This window comes from Corvus brachyrhynchos, unplaced genomic scaffold, assembly GCF_000691975.1.
Source record: "Corvus brachyrhynchos isolate BGI_N302 unplaced genomic scaffold, ASM69197v1 scaffold18, whole genome shotgun sequence".
NCBI classification, from domain to species: Eukaryota; Metazoa; Chordata; class Aves; order Passeriformes; family Corvidae; genus Corvus; species Corvus brachyrhynchos.
Window position 1 is genome coordinate 5,539,377 of NW_008246064.1, and position 13,927 is coordinate 5,553,303.

At 39.6% G+C, this 13,927-nt stretch overlaps 1 protein-coding gene across 1 annotated transcript in view; it reads right to left on the minus strand.

The window, feature by feature from the left end:
- The window catches only part of KMT2C (lysine methyltransferase 2C), a 193,942-nt gene that overhangs the window by 144,874 nt on the left and 35,141 nt on the right, over nucleotides 1-13,927 (minus strand). The window contains exon 3 of the mRNA XM_017746748.1: nucleotides 1,052-1,140. Within this exon, the coding sequence (XP_017602237.1) occupies nucleotides 1,052-1,140 (89 nt within the window). The remainder of the gene's footprint in view (nucleotides 1-1,051; nucleotides 1,141-13,927) is intronic.

Below are 13,927 nucleotides of genomic sequence, written 5' to 3' on the forward strand. Positions count from 1 at the left end.
AGTAAAGAAGGAAGAGCTGAAACCCTGAGGGAGAAGAAAGAGGAGAGCTTAGAAGCTGAAAATCTGTTGTAAAGCCATGGTGGTGATGGACTGTGATATATCTGAGTACCAGTTGTGATTTCATGAAAACATGGGGGGGGTGGAGCATTCAAATTGCAATTGTGAGCAAAAGTATCTGTGCTGAAACAAGCAAATAACTGTGGCTGTAATTATGAGCAAAAGTACTTGTGCTGAAATAAGCAAATGACAGTAGCTGTAATTTGATGAGGACCCTTACTCCCAAGGAAGGAGATGACCTCTGTTCCTAGAGATGAAAGTGATGAGGACCCTTACTCCCAGGGGAGGAGGAGGACCTCTATTCCTAGAGATGAAGATGCTCCCAGACACGGGTGAAAAGAATCTTTGTTTCTGAACGGCTCAACCTTAAAATGGTACCCCAGTAGCTCAAGATTGGACCCTCGAAAGCAGCTGTGGGGAAAGCTGTAAGTTGGGGGAAGGGACTTTCATGTGCGAGCAAAGAACCAACCTGGGCAGCTGGCTTGCTGTGACATTGAAACCATGAGAGAACTTCTTGTGGAGATGTCTCCATAGCATGAGCAAGAGAGACTCCTCTCCCTAAGTGAACTGAAAAAGGTTATTATAGAAGTGGTAAACTGACTGAAAAATCTCAAGAGTTGTCTTTTTACACTGTCAGTGGGAGAAGGGAGAAAGGTGGGGAGGAGGAGAAGTGTTCTGAAGGTTTAGTCTGACTTTTTTTTTTCCCTTTCTTTTAGGTCTGTTAATAAACTTTATATTCTTTTAAGTTTTGTGCCTGCTTTGCTGTCTCCTAATTCTTATCTCATAGAAGCAAAATAAGTAAGTAATGGAATATTTTGAACCAAACCACTACACTCTAATTGGTGTTTCTGCCTGGTTTACAAACCCACTACAATGCATGTCTCAGACTACAAAATTAAAGAACTACTTCTTGTCTACCAAAGTCCTGCATAACTAAATGCATTTCTGAGAGAGAAGCAATACCCAGAGAGCATCAGCACTATATTCTCAGTACCTGTTTCCACAGTGTTTTCTGTTTCTGCTGCCTCCAAACCATCCATACTGTCTTCATCCTCCACTGCAGTTTTTCCTCTACTCCGAGGCCTGCAAACATAAGGAAAAAACTCTGTTTAGACTGAAAGCATTTGTAAAATTAGGATTTAAATCACTTCATTTTGAGGGATTAATGTCAGCACTTAATTATGTTACATTCAAGCTAACCCATGATTTCAGTCTTCTACGAGCTGGAAGCTTCCTCTCCTTTTTTCCCATTCTAGGTTCTGTCTCCAGCAAGGTACACTTCAACCAGTGGTTGGCCCCTTAAGTTTTTCTGATTCTTCTTACAAGAAAAATACAGTAATGAACTTTTACTGATCAAACAACAGACTAACTCAGCCAGATTTTGATACAAGCATCCTGTCTGCTCTATGTAACACGTAACTATAGAGAGATAAGAGAGAACGCTATCAAAAGCTGGGCAGTAGCTACTATAAAATAGAGACTGATCCATGCAGAGCACCCTTGGAAGAAATTTCCATGGAATAATAATGATGCTGAAGCAATGAAATTGAAACACACATTATTTTCAGTGAAACAATATTTTGACACATCAAGTAAAATGTTATGAGAGATGACTAGATGTCATCACATTAAAAAAGTCATCACGTGAGGACAGCCTGTCAAAACTAAAATACCTGGCAGATTTGTTTCAATTTCAACCAAGGTCTGATGGAAAGCAGACAGGTTTATGCCACAAATTCCAGCCTTTTTTCCCTGCCTGGCTCTTCAGCAACTATCACGGTGGGCTGTTGAGAAGCCCAGGCATCCAGATTCCCAGCTGTTCAGCAGCCCATTTGAAAGGGAGCCAAGAGCTTGGCAATTCGCCTCCCAAATTTTCAGGCTACTTGGCAACCTGCCTGGCGTGCTGACGGAAAGCCTGGGAGACCCTGGGAGCTTCTCATTCCAAGTACACAAATTTTGAGCGGTTTGGGGCATCTCAGCAGTTCCAATGTCTCAGAGCTCCCAGGCAACCATTCACCCAACCAACATGCCTTGAATCAGGATGCCATGCAGGCCAGCACACGGGCACCCCGCCTGCCCCCCCAGACAAAACCCCTCCAGTTCCTCTTTCACAGAGGATTCTGAAAGGTTTGGGTTTAGTTCTGCGTTGGGGAGAAAAGGTTTTGCGTTTTTTTGAAGTGATTAAATCATTTCAAAACCAGCATTTCCTTTTTTTGTACAGTCTGTTGTAGCACTTAGGTCTATCCAAACTACTTCTGCAAGACTGGATCTGCTAAATCAGCTACAAAAGAAACGCTATCATGCCATGCCTTTGGTTCTCTTGGATCAAAGAACTGGGCAGAACTGGAACCGTCTCTGAAATCTATACTGGTTGCTCTCCTGCAAAAAGGGAATTGACTGCCTTGGACTAAGTACTTAGCAAGACAACCCCTTCAAATTGAGCTGGGGCCATTTTTGTCTCTGCAAAGGAGGAAAAGAAGTATTAAAAGGAGGCTCAAACCAAAGTCTGAAAACCTCCCACTCAGCTTACAAAGGAGCTGGGGGGAAGAGGAATGCAGGAAGAGATTAAGGACAGGAGGACTTTTCTTGGTATCCCTGTAAAATTTGTTCAGGATAATGCTGAAAAACGTGAGTGCAGTAGGAACCCTAGGGATTACAAGGTTATCTTTCCCCTTGCCTGCTTATCCATAAGCAGCGACAGCACACCCAAAACACATAAAATAAGTAATAGCCTTCTTACAAGAGACAGAAGCATCCCCTTCACTTACTTGCCACTTTACAAGCTCCCAGTGTAGTCTCTTAAAATCCACGTTTCACAAAAATTACAACCAGAATAAACTGCATAGTGACCAGAAGAAACGGTCTTGCACTGCTCCCTTCAGCCACCATTATCAGCCCATCCAGGAGTGCACCGACCAGTGAGCCAGCCAGAATGGGGACACGTGTTTTGGAAGTGGGAAGGACACAAACATTTCCAGCAGCAGCATCTCAGATGGTCACAGAGATGGATTCCCATCCGTAATAAAGAGTAGGGAGTAGAGCAAATGGAGTATCACAGCCACTGGACAGAACAGGCTCTTCCAGCAAGATTAAGATACGGCAAGGAAGGTTAACACTCTTCTAACACTTAGAGGAACAAAGCGGCAGGTAAAGAAACGAAAGCATTTAAGTATTAAATTCTTGCAGTTCTTCACAACATCCCAGCACATCATCCAGCACCCAGTGAAAGGATAGGAATGCAGGTGAGTGAAATCACTTCCCTTGGTGCACGAATGCTCAAAAGCTTTACAGAACACAATCAGCTAAGAACAGGGATTATTTCTAAATCCTATCCCAATTATTCTTCTACCAACTATCTGTGTGCAATGCAATTTACAAGACCATACTAAACAAGGATTACTGTGAAATCATCACAAACATAAATGGTAATTCTGCTTCTTCACACGTACCCCTTTTCAGTATTACCAAACACAGCTCTGGAGGCAAAACTTGCTGGATAGTGGAAGATGATGACTGTTTATGTTTATTTAATAATTTAAAGACAAGTTTAGATCTTCTGTTAAACTACAGTTCATGTATTGAACACCAAAGTACCTCACAAAACCTTTTTAAACATTTTGTTTAAAAAAGAGGAGTATTCGCTCCTTGAACTCTCTATCCTATTTTAGCGACCTATTTAACACCAAGGAAAAGCAGAGGTTTCAATTAATTAAACATAACTGCTTCTTTCAGCAGAAATAACCACTCCTGATATTTTCTTGCCATTCCCCTTCCCCAAACAAGGCAAAAAACCCTTCTTAATGTTGTGCAGGTTTTAAATAAAATTGAAAAAACAGTGGAAAACATGGTAGATTATATCACTAACTTATTCTTGCTGGTTACATTCATTTCCCAATCAGCAGAAGAGATTTTACAGCCTACAAATTTATGTTTGGCTTAGAGAAAAAAAAAATTCAAGTCAAAAACCAGTGAAATATACACTGTACTGACAACTATAATTTAATGTTTCCACAGCAAATGCCATCTGAGAAGGCCATATAGCATACCTAATCGCTGCAACCAGCATTTGTAGTAAGAATGGATTGTTTCATGTTATTTGCATTAAGTTTACACATTTTATTTAATAGTTTTATACATAAAGCTTTTGGCTGGTTTGCATAACACTACATTTTTCCACTGACAAACTCTATATTTATTTCCACTCGCCCTTAAAAACAGTGGGGAAGGCAGCCTGTGCTCTGTTCTTCGCCTTGGACTCGATTTCTTCTCAAGTTCATCCTTCTGAAGAAGGATGTGAGAAGGCAATAGGGGAAAGACGGTGTCTGGGGCCAGTTTTTGCTGCCTGAAAGCAATTATGGAAAAACAGCCCAGGACTATTCCCCTTCACCCACATGAAGCCAGGCAGTCCTGAACCATAATTGCTGTATTGAACATTAAACCTTCAGTTCTGCTCTAGATCTTGAAGCCCAACTCCAAACATTCTTACTAGGAGGAGTAACTACATCACCCTTCCGCGTAACACCGCAGAACCCCCAGCAACTCAGGACGGCAGAAGTATTGTACACAGATGAGCCACATCTCCTAACAGCTCACAACAGACCCAGAACAAAACGTACAGGCAGAGCCTGACCAATACAGACTCCACCAGAAAACAATAAATGTTAGTCAGTGGGCAGGCAGGCAGCTTGGTACGCAGGCTGAAATGCTGCCAACGTCCCTGCCACGGCTTCCTCGCCCGCCTTTTTCCTACAACAGAGTTCAATTTAGAAGGAAAAAAACAAGAGCACATCTATTTCTACTCAAAAGAACAGATCCACTGAGAGAAATAAAATTTCTTGAAGTGTTTAAAGCACATTTCAGCATTTTATGGAATAAAGTCAACAACAAAGACAAAACTATACTTTTTTATTAATACAGGACTCCAGTTGAATATAGTTACTGTCTACAATAATTTTACTCCTAGTTCCATAAAATAGAGTCATTTATCAAAATCCTTTGTGACCTACTCCTAAATTTTTTTATCAATTAGGTTTTTTAGCTAATGCCTTTCATTAATCTCCATCTTTAAATATACCATAGTAAACAAAAATCTCGTAATTCTTCTCTGGGTAAGCAACTAATTAAATTTAGCCCTGAGGGGGAAAAAAGCCCAGAAAAACCTTTCACAGGGCTCAGCAGAGCATTAGGTACTCCCTCTGCACAGGGGAAAGCCCGGCTGAGGCTGTCTCAAAGCCCTGGGGACTTGGATAACACTGGGAGATCACCAGGTACCTGAGTAGCTTCTGCTGAATGCATGGAGAGTAGAACAGATGTTTAATGCTGGGAGAAAATGGAAAAGTAATGAGATACTGTTTCTTTTCTTCTCTTTTCTGCATGATTCGGGTTCTTTTGGTGTTTTGCTTTGTTGTTTTTTAAAGGTCATAGCAATAGCACCATAACTGGACGAGTACAATGTAGGTCAAAAGTACATCTTGGATCTTACTCATTCTTTCCACAAAGTGATCAGGAATAAGGCCATATGCCAACATTTCCTGGAACCACATGAAATAACTGACAAAGCTACTATCCTCAGATGCCTGTCACTGCCAGGTTTAGTTTATGATTACCCAGAAGTTATTGCCAGACACCAGTTTCTGCAAGTCCTCCCTAAGTTGCTACCAACAAAATCAGGTGACAGCTTGTTCAAGACCACCTATCAAAACTACCATACTCACCCAGAGCATTTTGTTCCAGGCTTACGAAAACAGGTACACATGAGCCACTCAAGAGTTTGCCCCTTTTTCCAAAATGCTGAAACCTCTACATCATCTAGAAAAGAAACCACCTTCCTTCCTATGCTTCACCAACCATGGAGCAAACTGATGGTACTAAATATATAAAACAGGGCCAATAACCTTAAAAAGCAGTGTAACATCTGGGATACAGTAACATCCAAAACCGGCACAGATGTCTTGTTAAATGAACATCTGTCCACTGCCTTATGCTGGAAGATGGTACAGGAATGATTTATAAAAAGGTTCAATTAGTGCTGCCATCAGCACCGCTAGTCACAAATTAATGTTCACAGGCACTTTCACAAGTGAAAGCTGTTACCCTCTTTTCAAGAATCTTTTTAACAGGTGTGCAAAAGCCACATGCTCCCACTACACTACTACTGAACCGTAGAGTCCTAAACACAGCTGTAAAAGTTTAACTGTGCTTAAGTAGAGGCTAAAATACCCAAGGTTCAGCTGGTAGCCCCAAGCAAAGAGAACCACAGCAAGCAAGAATCAATTCATGGAAATACCTATGAGGATAAGGGGTTTTTTCCCCTCTCTGAACACTACTTTATTCTTTTATCACTTCTAAGAGTTGAGAAAATTCTACATCCAAGTCTGGATAAAATGAACACAGCTCTGGAAGCAAGGAAGATGCCAGCTAACTAGAATTAATTGCAATAGCCCTAAACATTAACAAGCCTAAAATAGGAAACTCACTATCATACTGATTCCAGCTTCAAATTGATTCTGATTTAAAAGATTCTTCACAGGATTTTTCAACTGAGCAACCAGGAACAGGTGAAAACATTTGCCCTTACTCTCCACAGTGTTTTCTTTTGTACATGGTAAAAAAAAGAATGCCACATGTAGTTTCTTCCTATTTACCTCTTGTATTAAATATGTGTAGACTAAAGGATGAGGGATCTGATGTATGGGAAAGATGTGCAACAGAAACATGGCAAGTGAAAGGTGACAAAGAATTGACCGTTTACCAATAGAGAGAAGTGAAAACTTTCTTGTTTAACATCTACTAACCCAGACTTTAACTAAAATCTCATAGAATGTGCACAACCTTCAGTTTCATTATTAAAACATCTCAAAAATACACTTGATCTTGCCTATTAGTCTCCTGGTACAATCAAAACCAAGTGTCTTACTTCTTACTACTTCTAATTTATAAAGCATAGTAATTTTTTCATAAAATACTACATCAAAGAGAAGGGACCCAGCTTACATATAAAACCAAAACATTTCAACTTCCCATCTTACACCTTCCCTAACCAGTAACGATCTAAAAGACATTATTCAGTCACTCAATGTTATTCCTTCACACAGGCTGAAACATCTTCAGAGCTGAAACTTTTCCACATCTATATTTTATACAGTTACCACTGAGAGCAATAAACACCTGAAAAAAAAAAAATATTATAGCCTTTGAGATCAGGGATGTCTGAGAAAAAAAGCAGAAAAAGAACCTACCTCCACTGGATGATTCTCAACTAAACTTTTCCAGTACTCCCCTGTGACAGGGAGATTTGTCAGATTTCCTACACTGGCCAAATAAAGGCAAAGAGAACTATTTTAAAGATTATTTGTACCAAATGTCAGAGATGCATCTTTGTTTTCATTCTAGAGAACAGTCACTGTTGACAGAAAGTAAGCAAGTGCAAAGGAAACCACTGGTAAATGCAGAGCTCTTGAGGCTGTCCTGAGAGGTTGGGAGTGAAGTATCAAAATGAATCTGCTTTGCAGAGTTCTAGCAATTTAAAAGCCAAATGAATTAGTACTTTTAAGTAAATGCGGAGTTTGGTTTATCTGTATTTTTGCCTTCAGTTGTCCTCACAGAGTTACCTGTACTATGGAGGTTCTCAGGCCCATATTGGTGGCAAAATTACTTTCCAAGGGAGACTGAGAAAAGGCAAATAGGATGTGCTGCCTGCAGGCACTCATCAGGACCGTCTACCCAAGTCAAAGAGCCATAATTACTGCAACTGGAGTGTCATCTCACTCCTGAAAAAATCTTAATCTCAACTCAATTTTGCAGAAGGCTGCCAGATCCAGGACCCTGAAGCTGCACTCTGTTGAGTGATGAGGCTGGTCTGGACAAAGCCACCATATTCAGTATTTTCTCTGTTCATCCCTGATGTTATTTACAGTTGTTCAGTTTGAGTCTGGAACTGCTCTTTTAAGAGATAAAGCAGATGAAGGCTATCATAGCCGAAACAGAGCTTTCGTAACAATAACAAGACCATGAAGTCTTCTTCCCAACTTATTACCCATTTGGGAACATCCTCAGTGGGTTGGCAAGAGAGACAGAAGGTCACACCAGCCAAAGATCAAACTAGGAAGATTAAGTATCACTGATTAACAGTTCATTAACAGTTGCAGGTACATAAAATAATACATTTTTCACATAAGCCCATAAAATACCCATGAAATTATAGCTCTGCTACAGCCAGTTATGGCCTGAGACATTGACAATAAGCCTACTACCCTGCAACGGACTTCTGCCCACCTTTTTGTGATACCATTACATGAGAAAATCTGAGTTGGATGGCCAAAGTATGAAGCCAGGCTGCCTGAACTACATGTATGGACTTCAGATTTGGAGACAGTTCCAATAACAGAGTGAGAAATCATATAAAAGGCTTTCAGATCTTTCAGCTTTCTTTTTTACTTTTCAAACTGACTGCTTAGACATCTATAAATTCTGTAAGTGAAAATTGCTTTCAGTCAACTATCTGTCACATTAACCCAGCAATGCACAGCATCAGAAACTGCTACAGGTTCTTCTTTCTCAAGAACCACATTCCCACTGATATGTAGCCTCATTTATAGTTTTAGTTCCGTGACATAAAACATTTTACGTGCAGACCTGAACGATTATACACATTTCAGAAAAAACTGCAAAAAACCTTCAGATGCAATTACAACACATTCTATATCTGCAGTTTTGCACAAACTACATCCTTTCTAGATTTGTTAGCAATGCATTTGGTCATGTTCGCTAACAAAACGATCCAAAACAACATACTAGAATTGCAGCACCTGCAAAATTTTTTAAAACCTCTTCTAGAATCAAATTAGACAAATTTTTGGGAGTACCAAGAGCTACCAAGAAGAGGCACCCGCAAGTTTCCAATCCCAGCAAGTTCTGTTTATCTACCTGGCTTCAGGCTCGGTAATGGCTTTGTTTTTGTAACTCCTCCAGACAACAGTTAGTGTGAAGCTCTTTGGTAAAGTTGCTAAATAATGTTTAGCAAGTCCACTGACTGTTTTCACATGTTCTCTTTTGACAGGCAAAGAGAATGAAATGGCAACATGAACAGCTGAGAGACCACTGGCACTGTCAAGAGTGCAAATTTCTAACCTATGCAAGACTTTCATGTGTGACAAATTCAACCTGCACCATTCAATACTGCACTTGCCCAACACTCCTCTGTCCTCTAAGTAAACAAAATTGCATTAAAAACATGCTACTGCACCCAACACTGCGTTTTCCTGACGGGAAGCATAAGCATCCACTTCGATCTGAACACAAGATTTGTTTCTCCATGACGACAGGCTATGCCAAGTTCTAACTCCTCCAATCTTGTGAACAGCCATGGTGCCCAGAATTCGTTACCCACATCAGCACCAAGCTCATGTCTTTTTTAAGAATTATGCAGCTCCTTGTTCTTTCACACGCTGCAGGGTTTGCCTGCTACTCTTTTCCGAATAAAGGTGGCAACACAATGGTAAGGGCTGTAATTCTCATGTCTGGTGATTTCAAGATCCTGTACATAAAATTCAGCGGATCTGAGTCATCACACATGAGAAACAGCTGCCAAGTACTTGCAACTTGGTAGAAGTTTTGGTCTCTGTGAACAGATTTTTGTAATTTTAGCACCATTAATTAGAAGTCATTTTCAAAGATTTTCTTTTGGAACTTTGCAATCTGACAGAGTCTTATCACAGGAACATCATGAAGATTCCTACGAAATGCATTTGTCTCTTCAAGTTAAATATCCTCACTGGATGTATTTAGGTGCCAGGTGAAGGCTGTACTCTCTATCACCCAGCCACACACAGTGCAGTTATACAAACAATCCAATAATCTAATACTAAATACTAAAGTTTTTACTCAAGAGAACTGTTTTTATACACAGCAAGTAGAGAGTCTGTATACACTGATACCAGAGGGCTCTAACCACTGCCTTTATTCATCATTTCTTCAGCTAGGACACTAAAAAAACTATGCAAACATTCAATTATTATATTTTACATAAAATAACCTCACTCACATGACATCATTTTGAGAGGTTTCCAGATCTTACATGTATCAAAATGCATCAGTCAGCTCAGAACATCTTATGCTTTCTCACCAAATAAAGCTCAGAATCTTCTGTCTCAAGTCACTTTTATTAATGTCTTTAGACTTCATAGCCAACACAAGTCATCCTGTAGATTATATGGAAAAGAACTCAATTCGTTCTTATGTTTCTGATGCCACTAATACCACAAAAAAACCCCAACACCTGTCTCTCCCTCAGGTGTCTGCTACAGCAGCCCCTGAAAAAGGCATCCATCCACCAGTTTCACCAAAAATTATGTTTATGAAAGGCAAAAAAGAACCTATGGGCAACAGTATCAGTGTACTTAAGCTTTAATCTTAAATAAGCATTTAGCTTCACCTAGAAGGATCAGGACATGAAAGGAAGGGCAGTACCCAAGAGATATAAATAACCTTCTTTTATACAAGATGCTGGCCTAGAATACATTACATAGAATTTTCTTTATAATACTCAAATTAATTGATGGCATGTAAAAAAAGTAGTTCTTTCATGTCAACTACAGTTTGTCATTACCCATCTAAAATGGATTTAGACAGGAAAAAAACCACAACAGAAATGAATGTCATATCACCACGTATCTTTTCCATCTGTTAGCACCCTTAGTGCTCCTTATAAAGAAATGCATTTTTATTTCAGATAATGTCAACAAGTATTATGAAATATTTCTCTTTCAGTAAAACTGCTAAACCTACGAAAGCCAGAGGGAAAAAACACAAGATCTGCTCACTAATTAAAAATCCATTAAAACTTAGTCAGAAGGCTTGGAAAACCTCAGAAGAATAAAAATAGATCTAAGAAGAAAATGGGCAATGGAATCAGATGGGTGTCAGTGTAAATTTATAATTCACACGAATTGTTTTTCTTTTAATGAAATTGTTTTCAAACTAGATGTAAATCCTAAAAGCCAGATCATGGAAACTATTTTTATACTAGAGTAAATAAAAGTCTGGAAATACTATTGTGAAATATAAACAACAATACAAGTAGCATAATAAGCCACACTCCATAGCACAGGCACAAGTAATACAGATCTTCAAACACGTTTAAAAGCTTCTGTATAAACAGGCGTATCAATCTCTAGGGGCGTTGATGAGGTAGAAATTCTGAGGTTTTTGTTAGAAATTCTGCGAACAAAAATGTGCCTACACCTTTTTTCCATCCCTGAAGAAGATTCTTCTAACCTGGAGACATAAATTTGCCTTCTGACAATTACAGACAGCTTACAAATAGCTCCAAGTAATTATAATAGAGAACTTTTAAACTTCTGTTCAAAGGACTGTTAAATTACCATTATTATTTGGGACAATGATCATCTGTGTTCACCGATGCTCTCAGAATTTCACCTATTTTTGTTTGAGACTGCTACCAACTATACCAAACTGCTCTGTATCTTTTTAACCCATGCCAGACTTCAGTCCTTTAATAGTAAATATATTAATTAATGCTATTTTTTTTTAAATTACTGGGTGGGGTAGTTGATTGTTTTTTTCAAGTCTGAGTTCCTCATTTCTTTAATATGCTCGTAAATAAAACCTTAAAAAAAGTTAAGGTAATAAAAAGATGGGTTTCCCTGCACTTGATGCTAGAGGAGTTCTTCTACCTGATCACCACCTTCACACTCCCACCCTCCCCAGCCTGAAAGAGGATCAGGCTGTCAGAACTGCCAGCCCTAGAGTGATCTACTGCTCAGCCTACGTCATACGATACAGGTCAGAGTTATAAACAAAATTGTCTCTGTGTCACATGAGAGGGGCACGTCCCCAGAGAACCCTGCTGGAGCAACTACTACAATGGAAGTCATCCAAGAGGACCAACTGATACCTCCACGTCAAGTTCCTTTGAGGCCACCATCCAAGGACACAAGGCTGCAAGCTTATTTCACTTACTGCCCTGCAACTTGCAGAGGGTCCTCAAGTTCTGCAGCTTCTGTCCAGTTCTACAAATATCCTCAGTTTAAACATTAAAATGTGTTTTAATGTAATAGGAAGGCAATTCTCAAAATTTATGTTCACTGTGGAGAAAAGCACGAAAATGTTCAAGATTCAAACACAATGACCTGAAGACTTAGAAATTATACTAAGCGTAAATTGAATTAACTCTGATTAAATTTATGCCCAGCAAAAGCGTTTTCATCCACATCAGTTTGTTTCATTCATTAGAGGTTCACGAACGTCTGTGCTGGGAGCAGCCAGGGAGGAGAGCAATGACAGGAAAGGGTTAGTGGAGAAGGAGGAGAGGGAATAAAGCAAGTGGAGCTTCTTTTAGCAACAGTGCAAGTAATGCTGTCTAAAAGGATTTGGAAATTATACTCTGAATCCCTTTGCTTCCTAACTTTTTTTTTCTGCAGACCACCAGAAAAAAGTAACAAAGATAATCAAAAATGATACTGCAGCTGATTTATAATGGGACTATTTGTATATTTACCTAATCTTTTCTGAGCACAGACCTTCTGGAATGACAGCTTCTTAGATATTTATACTTTTATTTCAGCTTGCTTTTTACATATACACATATGCTTCTAATTAACATTTACAGCATGGAAATTCGGTTCTACTCACCAGACCACACCACAGAGCCTTAAAAATTATCTTAATCAAACATTTCAGAAGTACTTTCAGGTATAAAAAGCTGGTAGAGCAGCTCTGAAAGAGCTATACTGGCAACCACTTGTAAAGATGAAGACAGGGAAGCACATATGTGTAACTTAATGGCCCTAAAGCTACTCATATTTAACCAAGTACTGCCTTGGTGTCACAACAGAGCAGTTCCTAGCTCACAGCCACACAAGTTTCAGTATTAAAATAATTATTTCTTCTTAAGAGTATTACTTCCGCATAATTTTTTTTGCAGTATTTTTGCACACTGGAATTTCTCCTTGAAGTACCTGAAAGCCTTTATGCTAACAAAAAGCACTACAATTGAAATATGCCTTGTCCTCAGAACGTTAGAAACCATTTGTCTTTTGCAATCAATGTATTAAAGATTACGTTTGAAAACAATCTTCCACCACAAAGGTGTTCAACATTCATTACACCGTCCCTGGAAAAGCTGCTATAGGCAGTGCTGTCAAAACAGAAGTCCAACTGCTCATGGATTCACTGGACACAAGGCCGGAATCATTATCCATGCGAGCCCAACATCCGTAGCTATCACTCACCATAACTGATTGAAGCCTGTCTTTCAGAAAGCCACTCACTTTGCCATTCCCTTTGTCACTTGTTCCTCCTTATGAATTCGGGCTCATTTCCTTTGTGAACGTCTCTGGTTGCAGCTTTCAACCACGGGTTGTCTCTTTTCCTCTTACATGAGGGATCCCTTAAGAACTCAGTATTTTCCCTGTTGGAGAAATCATTCACTGTTCTCTAACTACTGCTTATTTTTAGGGTTTAAATCCCCCACCCCCATAACCAAACAGACTGAGCACTTCCACCTTCCTCCCCAAAGCGGTTTTCTCCAAGCTTTCTACTATCTCTGGTCCATTTCATGACTTTTTGCCAATATTTCAGTCTTTCAGCTGTGGATACCTGAATCACATTGAAATGGCAGCAGCAAATCTCACATTTTCTATGATAAACAGAGCTTTAGTGCACAGCCACAAACATCCCACACTCCAAATGTCTTGCCAGAAATGCTCCTTTCTGGACTGCAGCCCCATCCCTAAACCTCTACATGGCAACATCATCCTCTCTCCTTATTCTGAAGAGCACTTTGTTTAACTGCTCTTCTGCCTCCTCCCTGTGCTCATCCATGTCATTCCATATACAGATTTCAACAACA